The sequence below is a fragment of the Argopecten irradians genome, chromosome 15 (assembly GCF_041381155.1).
Source record: "Argopecten irradians isolate NY chromosome 15, Ai_NY, whole genome shotgun sequence".
NCBI lineage: Eukaryota > Metazoa > Mollusca > Bivalvia > Pectinida > Pectinidae > Argopecten > Argopecten irradians.
Window position 1 is genome coordinate 28,617,692 of NC_091148.1, and position 10,384 is coordinate 28,628,075.

At 37.9% G+C, this 10,384-nt stretch overlaps 1 protein-coding gene across 2 annotated transcripts; it reads right to left on the bottom strand.

Annotated features, from left to right (window-relative positions):
* Positions 1-3,341: 3,341 nt before the first annotated feature.
* Positions 3,342-9,847, bottom strand: LOC138309602 (kielin/chordin-like protein). 2 transcript variants are annotated; one of them, XM_069250825.1, is made up of 7 exons: positions 9,621-9,847; positions 9,335-9,463; positions 8,641-8,802; positions 7,779-7,904; positions 7,202-7,345; positions 5,133-5,294; positions 3,342-3,525 (listed from the first exon to the last, which is right to left on the bottom strand). In XM_069250825.1, the coding sequence occupies exons 1-7, from the start codon at positions 9,829-9,831 to the stop codon at positions 3,407-3,409; spliced, it is 1,053 nt and encodes a 350-aa protein (XP_069106926.1). In that variant the 5' UTR covers positions 9,832-9,847; the 3' UTR covers positions 3,342-3,406. The 2 variants fall into 2 exon arrangements, with proteins under 2 accessions (XP_069106926.1, XP_069106927.1); XM_069250826.1 differs by lacking the exon at positions 7,202-7,345.
* Between the last annotated feature and the right edge of the window lie 537 nt (positions 9,848-10,384).

A 10,384-nucleotide genomic window follows, 5' to 3' on the forward strand; every position in this document is an offset into this window, starting at 1 on the left:
ATAATATTATAGATTAATTGAAAAAAAACTTAGCTTGATAATGCACTAGCGGTTACATTCTAACTGTACATGCATTACAACGGTACATTTTATAAATATACAGGGCATTCATTACCCCTAAAGAGGCCCCACGAAAGAACCGCTATTTACCCCAGGGTTACGTTTTACGCGATTGGGGAACAGGTATGAAACATGTGACCACACATGTTAGGGACTATTTACATAATGATCAAAATACGAAGACTCACTCACTATCAGCTGAGCAGGGAGTACCGGGTAGTAGGCCTAGGTACGTACAGTACAGTAGCGGTCCGGAGCCGCGTGCTCGTTTGAACTGTTCTCTTCACTATAACAAGTTGTATTAACACTCTCCATGCGTCGTAATGTTTACCGAGTCAGTTGTTGGGATTGTCGCTGCTCCATTGCCTTTCCTTTCGCATTTTAGGTGAGTCAGTTGGTTGTTTTGGCGGAAACCTTTTGGTTCAAAACTACGGTAGCCATGTTTTGTTTACTACGGAGAGTGGTGGATGTTGCGCATGCGTTAAGATTGAACTGCACTCATAGCCGGTCGGGAGGACTTTTAGGATTCCCATAGATATTATTATTTTCTTCGCATGTACAGCGATTTTGACGGAAAGTTTTATTTTTTCTAATTCATTTAAGCAATAAACAGTTACCAAATTGTAGTATATAGTCAATATGAATACAATTTGGGTGACAGATAAATTGAATGTCGCCCGTTAGGGCGACATGATTATTTATCTGTCACCCAAATTGTATTCATATTGACTATATACTACAATTTGGTAACTGTTTATTGCCTATATTTACATTCAACTATTTTTTTAAAGAAACGTGCCGCTCGTCACACCGCTGACGTCAGCAGATACAAATACCGGAACAGCGGATATTTTCCAGATATAATATAGTTCCCCATGGTATCATAAATAAAAAAATAAAAAATGCATTTTATACAACATCAAACTTTATTTTAGCAATAATACCTAAAAATCTACAAAATAACATACACTTTTAAAATATCTAAACATTATATCTCTTGATGTGACAGTTAATATCGCGCAATATAGGCTAGATACCCTTCTATAGTAGTGATGTGGTTCCGAATCAGCGCTTGGGGAAGGACGCTGCTGAGGTGATTTATCTGATGATGGAATTCTATTCCGCGAGAGACAAAGTGATTTATTTAAACCACATATTTTGACGTAGGATAACGGGATTTTTGTGCCACCAGAAAGGTAAGATGCAATTTTATTTAAATCTGACTTTTCTATGATAGTTTTGTAGGATATATTGAGTGTGCCTGGTTTCGCTTTTATATAAACTCTTTATGTTTCTATCAGTCTGTCAGATATCTGTCGATATTAATCGATAAGTTCTTGTGATAAAGTTGGTTCTCGTTAGCACTGTTGTCGTTTTTCTTCGGTCTAGCCTAGCTTCGGCATAATACCATGCCGAGCGCCTCCCCCAAGACGTTCGCAGTGATGTAGAGTCTACTGTACTCAGTAAGGGTTATCCCCCTTTAATCATCAAATTCACAACACTACAATTTAATTTCTGTTCTCGGAAGGCACATGTATTACAGTCACTCCGGAGTCACTATTGCTGAGTACACTTTTATGCTGTGTAAAGCTCAAACGATGTGATTGTTCTTAAATTAAGTTGAACATTCCATCAGTTTAAGCTGAGTTTCTCTCGAAATTACACGGTGTAATTCTACTTCAAACAGTCAAAAGCTTACCAGGTATCTTGAAAAACTCTCAACTCAAGCCCCATGCTGTATTTTTCCTTGTGTTTTCCAATCAAAGTAGGCTAGTTTTTAATTTCCTCCAGTGTTCCGGACACAGTAGCAGACGACGTTCTAAGACGCTGGACGATGTTTCAAGTTATGAGGTTTTAATTAATTTGGTATTTGGAAAGCGTCCAAATATTAATTACTGCAATTTCAAATGTTTTCGTCTTGATTTTCATTTTAATTTCATTAAAGCCAACATTTTTAATTTAAAGTTTAATTATTTCGAATACAAATCCTATGTGATGATAGGCTACTAGCTTTGTTTATTGTTTACTGGCGTCCATGTTTGTTTACATTGTTTGTATTCCTACACAGAGACCTCATCACTGTAAATTGCAGACATACTTTCATATACTACAATTTGGTATACTAGTGGTATATAGGCGAATGCAACATGGAATGTAAATATAAGAAATTATACCGGATATATTAATACCATTTTTACCGATTTTACAGTCACTTGCCCGACTATTCGCTTTAAGGCCTTACCCCACTTCGTTAAAATAGTTTTATAGAAAATAGACCTAAATGTCACATGTAAGAAATCAAGGATACGTGGGATCAAACTTTAAGATACAAACATGTTTTCAGTTTACAAAAATAGACTGTCATACATGGTTCAGTGTAGGTTTGATACTAATGTCTGACAATAGTTTGGAATTCGTGTGATCAGTGTGATATTCATTTTGAAATATTTATCAAAAAGTCATATTATACGTTCATATTATACATGTACATACTATACTTTCCATATTTTCACATATTTTGATTTTTGTTTTGTTACATTTTTATATGTTATAATGAAATTAATCTGGGACATAGAAAAGAGATTACGGAGAGAGAAAGAGACGCCCACTAAATAATGATCTATGTCTGACAATTGAAAGAGCTATCTTTTCTCTGCTTTTTAATCTTCAACTATCAAAAGCCAAGATGGTGGGCTGTAGGTCATTTTGATCGGCCCCAAAATATAATATGAAAACCGAGGGCCGATCAGGACCCTAGCGTACTTACTAAATACGAGACAGATCACTTCAGTACTTTCCGCGAAATAGCAGTAACGATCTTCAACTATCAAAATCCAAGATGGCTGTCTGTAGGCCATCATATTTACCGATTTTTTTCATAACGCAGTAGACCCAACTAAGGCACTACGGAAACATACATTTTGAAATTGAGAAAAATCTCTGTAGTACTTTCTAAGAAATAGCTGTAACAAGCTACAACTACCAAAATCTAAGGCGGTGGTCTACGATATCTAGGCTAATAACTCCGCATTCGAGGTCACCTCAGCTTGCCCCCCTGGCCTACTGGGAATTGTTAGATATTGTATTCGAGAGTGTCGTGTTGCAGTTACAACTCTAATTCTCACGTATTATTTCAATACATTATCATCAAGGCTGCAACTCAATTATTACTCAAACACTTTTTTTCCAACGGATACTGTGAAGAGGCTTATCTGTAGGAAACCTCGTTGACATGCAGAGTGTTACATGTAATACATAATTAAAAAACACACTCACGTCAGTTCACAGTCAGCACACATTTTAATGGGCAAACTTACTGAAAAAGAATCTACATTTCAGTGAAGTCCTACTCGCAGTGTGGACAGCAGTCCCCTTCCGCTATCGTTTGGTTAGGACAGAGAAGTGGAAGGCACTCCGGGGGATTACACCACGTGGCTCCTAACCATTGACACCGATTAGGACAGGCTGTAGAAGAGAAGATGTTTTATTTTATCTACTTTCTATTACACATCGTGGCTCCTAACCACTGACACATATTAGGACAGTCTGTAGAGGAGAAGATGTGGTTTTTTTTAAATCAACATTTTCCTCTTTTTTCCAGGGGTTATTATCACTGCTGCAAAATCTAAACCTTACCCATAGTACCCCTGAAAGCTATGTTTACGCCAACAAAATAATGGTAACTGTATGGATCTAAAGTAAGGGGTCGCTCCCTGTAATCTTCAAAGAAATGTGTGTGATTGGTTAGGAGATTTACTCCTTACATTCCTCTGTTTTGCTAGGTTACGACAATGGTGGTCGCCCATGGGGTATCGAAAATGATCTACTTCATTTAAGATGTAAATGGTCGGTTGGTCGATTAGTCCTCACGTCCTATAAACACCTAAAATCGTTAAAGGTTGGCCTCCCTTGCGTGCAGTATGTGGATGTTTGCATTTGTTTCTGGAGGTTGTGGTATAATCGTTCCGTGTCTCTTTGTTGTATAGTAATGAGACTCTTGCCTTTTTTCCTGGGGTGCAGCAAATCCCAAAGAATTGGGATATGTCCAAAAACAAAAGTTACGACCCTCCTATGGAATTAGGCATTCATGGTCCATGTTGCAGATATGACAGTATATTTATCTGAATGTGGCAAACCCTTATGAAATATAAAACATCATAAATGCCATACCGCCACTGTGATGTTTATTATACCGATACTAATGGGCGACACAATGTTGTTCGGAAAATATTACTTTAATTTGATGTATATGGCACACTGAGAACCTACCCGAAAGGAAGATAACTCTGAATATGTAAAAATGGGACGCAAGACGTAGATCTTTGATCACGTTGATGAAATACCAACTGGCACTGTTTTAGACCTCTGTATATACATAATGGAGCAATAATTCGCATCAATAAAGGTGTTACGATGACGGAAGTAATTTTTTTCTTCGGGTTCAACAAATAACCTGTTGCCCTCTACCCCAGTCAACAAGTGTATAATATTACAGAATGTATCTACAATAGATTATGATATATACTTCGTTGTTTTCTTTTGAACAGTACATGTATGTGAAGATATTGCATTATCCTAGTCAGATCAATTAGATTTTCAGTCAGGAAATCCGAATATCTAAACACAATAAACCCTCGATAATCCGGACACCTTCGCACCGTCCGGAATTTTCAGAACTTCCAAATTATCTGTTCCTTGTCAATTTGAAACGTTATGGTATTCCGTTCCCTGATATTTCTGTCCGGATTGCGATGTTCAGATTATCGAGGTTAACTGCTTTTTGATATTGATCATCTGAAGTACTCATTGGAAACGGTCTTCCCTGAACACCAACTCAAGGCAGGGTGGCGTGTTTTCACAGGACTTCCCTGAACACCAACTCCGGGCAGGGTAGGTTTTTTAGGAGATTAAGGCGGGTTGATAGGGAGTTACAGTATGTATAAGAATTGTTCTCAGTGAAAGATCACAGGTAACTATCTGGTAAATCAACTCACCTGGTAGGTGAGAACACATCATTCAGGTTAACGATTGTACAAATAGTTACTAAGTTACAAGCAAAACAATTGACTTACCTGTTTCACATACTTCACAGCACAGATCGTATGGCGCTATGACTGTGGCGTTGCAGTAGGGCGGGGGAGGGGGTGGGGGACATGGGGGAGGAGGGTAACATCTGTAAGGGTCGGGCCAATCACGTGACTTCTTAACAGCTGATTTCTGAATCACCACATCGTCTATAAAGAACACAATATTATAATTATAATTTATCAAAAGTAAAACGTCCCCATCCAAAAACCAAAAATATCATAATTGACGATGCAAGGTAACCTATTTATAGACCCACTGTAGTGTCGATGGATACTATTCCTTGTTAACGTCTAACGTCACGTTAAGTATTTACAATTATTTCTTTTTCTTTGATGTTAAACTGTGCTGTTATGGCGTCATAATTTAAAATTTACTCATATTAATCCTTATAACACAATTTAGAACACATAGACTTTTGAAAATCAGATTTTTGTATCAGCTAACCTTACTCCTACAATAGCAGTTCAATGTTTATATCTATAAGCATTTGATAACAATTTATTAATAAAATCGCGAGAGATTTTCATACTTAATCATAAAATTTATTATCGTAAAGGACGGAGCCATTTCAACAGCCACCGTCTGTGATCTGGAACGACGATTGTGCATCACTATGATGATGCTGTCAATAGTAGCGGATGACATTTCATGAGCAGAACAACGCCGAATGCATTTGGTAATTTACATAATATATGATAAACAACAATTTGATTTGATATCGCGTTGTTATGCCAAAAGCATAACTTCTATATGTTTACTTGCATTTGAAGTTTTTAAACTATTTTTTGCAAATGCTTACTTCTCTGAGAACTTAATTCTCACGTGAACATTTGTTAAGGCCCGGTCCCACTGGCGTTTATGAAGATTTGCGAATGTATTGCGCACAAAATTGGCTGATATTCGCTGAACATACGCAATATTCGTAAATCGTACTTGTATTTGTCGCCCAACATCCGCACACGTCCGCAATTATCCGTTCTGGCATGTTTTTTCCGTTCCCAGGATTTTTGAACTGCACAAAATTTTGATTGCGGAAATCATTCGCATTAGATACGCTATTCGTAGGCAATGCATACTCAATACATGCTTACTATATGCGCTGTATATCCGCTGTTATTCGTTGATATCCGCAACTGACCGGGATTTGCGGCTTTATAGCGAACTGTGACAATGTGTAAAACGGATGTATAGCGTACCTATCACGTTGACATCACGAGTTAAAATAATTTGAAGCGAATGGATATTGAGTTCAGCGTTTGTATTGCGTCTGTTTGCATTTGATTTGAGAATAATTTGCGAATGTATAACAAACGTGTTGCGTAAACCAAAACTACTGTATAAATATGGCAAAAATCGACATATTTAGTTTGTCTATTATTTCTTGTTCGTCGAGAAGTACATGCAGGTGTAATACTGGGTCATCGACAATAATACCAATGCAGCGTAACAATGGTATCCAACAACATATTAATCTACTTGTTCAAGTAATGAAATTGTTTCAAAGACAGAAAAGCTTTGATTTGAATTTGAAACAGACTGGACCTTATTTGTATCTGGAGGAGGTAGGATGAAAGTTGCAGCTTGCTTATCTTTGTTACAGTCGTGTTGTTGTGAAAAGCGATACCGAAAGGCCCGAGCGCGCTTCTTTTACCTTCGTAATTCAGATGCCCTACATGCGCAATACAACCGTTCTTTCCACTACATCTGCGCAATGCATTATTAATAGATTCGTTATATTTCCGTAACAATCGCAATACTTCCGATCTGTTTCCTCAATATATGCGTTATATATTCGTAATTGTTTGTTACGTATCCGCATTGTTGGATAATCTTACCGATTGTACACCTCACGGGAGAGCGTCCGTTATCGTATTCGCTTGTATTCGTGAACTATCCGCATTTGTTCGTAATAAATTCGCAGAATGTTATTAATATATCCGTAATTTATACTTGAAAATTTGTTATTTTAAGCCAATTTTGTTGCGGATGACACCGAACGGCCAACATTTATAAACTTATTCATCGGTAATTAATCCGCCCTCCAGTGTGTTACCTTTTGGACAGGTCTGACAGCACTGGCCAGGGAGTGTGACAGGGTTGGTACACGGAGGTAATGGACAAGGGGGTTGGAAACAAAAGTGATGTCCATTTACTTCACATGGGTGGGGACAGTCCTTCTCGGCTGTCTCAGGTATATCTACCATAGTAAACGGCGTTGGTGAGATCAGTATATCACACGATATAAGTCACATGATTCAAAATGGATAAATCTGATAAGATAACGGTATTTTACCGTGCGTGAACTCGTCAGTGAAAGTCAGGATTTAGGTTGTGTCAATTTCAAGTAATTTATTCATATATTATAATAAATTATATAGATCTTCAGTCAAAAGGATTAGACAGAAGGCAAAAACTATCTTAGTCTAATGGATTTGATAACACGAGGCTAGCAAGCATCAAAGTCAAACGAAAAGTGGGCAAAGCGGAAAAGCACAATTTACAATTAATTAAATGCAGGAATTCAGTATTTTCTTTTTTTTTTAGTTTTAGCTCAAGAAATGTTCTGAGACACTAAAACCAACCCTACAAAACCAGCTAATGTTTGAAAACATTGAGGGCAAAAGACTAACCCTCTCCTTCACAGTGGTAACAACAATCTCCCGGAGTCTTCACCCATTTAGGACAAGGTTCTGGTGGGGGACAGGCAGGAGAATGACAGTGGAGTATACCGTCCACTTTACACGCGTGCGGACACTCTGTAACACGTCAATAACCTTCGATTAGAAATACTATTACACAGTAGCCCATGATAAGTTTAAACGGTATCTTTTCATGTATTGATACATGCACATATAAAGAAAGCAAATATCAAAACATTTGTTCTATTCTTTCAGAGAGAATGGCTCATGCAAATGTCCGAGGTCAAAGGCAAATTGACAAAAAAATTAAACAACTATTGTTTAGTTTGTAAAATTGTGTAGGAAACATTTCTATTGAAAATGCTCTTAACTGTATTTTTCATGTTTATCTTTTAAAGATGCTCCACCGCCGACAGAGCATAAATGACATTCATTCGTTGAACAATAATTGGTGTTTAATCGTGTATATATACGCCTAATTAACACAAAAAATAACATAAAATAATTGTTTCCGCCTTTGGTGCATGCGCAATCATTACTTCATTCCATATAAGATATAGTGCCACGAGGGATGATTAATTTTTTTTCATTTTTTTTAACTTTAAGTAAAATTAAAAGCTAAAATTTTCAATGGTGGTAATGGTTAAAGTAAGTAACTTTTGTAACTGAAGAAAATACTAAATCGTCTGCTCCTGTTTTTGATAGTGAAAAAATGCCATTTGTCAGCGATGGAGCATCTTTAAATATTGAAAACATATGGTGTAATCGCTAGCTGTCCGTGTAAAACATTTTGCCGACTCATTCGTATAACAAAGTTAATCTAGGGAATATTTTCACGACACTAGACACCGACCTGTCCGATTCGGGCAGTGTGGACAACATTCCCCGGGGGTGGTGACAGGGTTATCACACGGGGGTAAGGGACAGGGGATAGGTTCACAGTACTTATTTCCGCCTTGTGTACATGGGTGAGGGCAATCATGGTCATCATCACGCTTGCCTACAACGGCACTATCTGAAACAAAATATCAGCATAGCTTTCTATAGTGCTTGCAGTATCTATCAATCAATTACTTGTATTTCTAATTTTTTAATAACTTAAACGAAAAGTACAGCGGAACAGGGATGGCACGAATTTAATATTGAAAAATATTTTGCAGATAGACATGTTTTACTTCATTTGCACATAATTGTTTACGTATAATATTTTGTATAGAAGACTTTTGTTTGTTTGTTTGATTTATTAACGTCCTATTAACAACTATGGTCATGTAAGGGCGGCCTCCCATGTATGTGATGTGTTGCGTGTATGTTGTGCGAGGTGAGTGTACTGGGAGACTGCGGTATGTTCGTGTTGTGTCTTCTTGTATAGTGGAACTGTTGCCCTTTTTATAGTGCTATATCACTGAAGCATGCCGCCGAAGACACCCCACCCGGTCACATTATACTGACACAGATTTATTAAGTAGATTGAATTTGTGTAGGAATAACAATATGTTTATGTAGGATAAAGAAATAGTTTCGCTTTGTGTGATTAATGTACTTACCACAGTGGGGGCAGCATTCCCCTGGGGTGGTGACGGGATCGGAACAGGGAGGGAATGGACATGGTATTGGATGGCAGTACTGATGGCCGCCCTGTGTGCACGGGCTTGGACAATGGTCAGTAGCATTACCTATATAATACATTGCCAAGTATTATATTTCTGAAATTAGCATTAGTGACATGATTCCTAAACTAATTGGTAAGCAAGATTATCTTCTCTTATTTAACATCCGGTCACCACATGTGTGGAACACGGTTCCGTAATAAGTTAAAGAAATGTACCTTACCTGTCGGGCAGTGTGGACAACAGTCCCCGGGGGTGGTGACAGGGTCCGGACATGGGGGTCGGGGACATGGCAGATGTCCGCAGTACTTTACTCCGTCATGGATACACGGAGAGGGACAATCGTGTATGTTTCCTCCTGAGACAATAGCCCCTCGGACCCCCGCGGACACCGTGACCAGGAGAAACACTCCAAACAACACACGTAACATCATTACGCTGTCTGTTATCTGTAGGCAATTTATATCTACACTGAATTACCGTATCTATTCTGTTAGGTTTTGTTTTTGGGGCGGGAGCGGCGGACATTTTTTCTTAATTCTTTGTGATATTTACACAAATCACGTGATCATTCATGACGATGATAAGTTTGATGACGTCATTGAGATGTTTTCTTTCTGATCATCATATCCTTTCTGTTGATTATGAATAATGATGTCATTAATATATATTTTTTTATTTAATGATATGTCACACCAAAATATCGCATATACCTGCAGGTTAACGTTGGCAAAATTTAGAGTAACATCGAGACGTTCGTTTTAGAAGCACCGCGAGAAACGTTTCCTATATTTCTACTACTGAGCAACTTTGGTTTGTTTCCCATTCCTTGAATGGTTTGTTTGTTTGATTGATTAATTGTCGAAGACACCAAGCATCACAACCCACCCAGTCACATTATACTGACAACGGGCGAACTAGTCACACTCCCTGTATGCACAGCGCTATAAGCAGAAGCAGAAACTACCACTTTTATAGACTTTGGTG

Coding starts and splice junctions, on each gene's coding strand:
- LOC138309602 (XM_069250825.1), bottom strand. CDS start 9,831: ATGATGTTACGTGTGTTGTTTGGAGTGTTTCTCCTGGTCACGGTGTCC. Junction 7,346..7,778: donor TTACCACTGTGAAGGAGAGG/GTTAGTCTTTTG, acceptor TTACTATGGTAG/ATATACCTGAGACAGCCGAG. Junction 3,526..5,132: donor CTGTGAAGTATGTGAAACAG/GTAAGTCAATTG, acceptor TCTCTTCTACAG/CCTGTCCTAATCGGTGTCAA.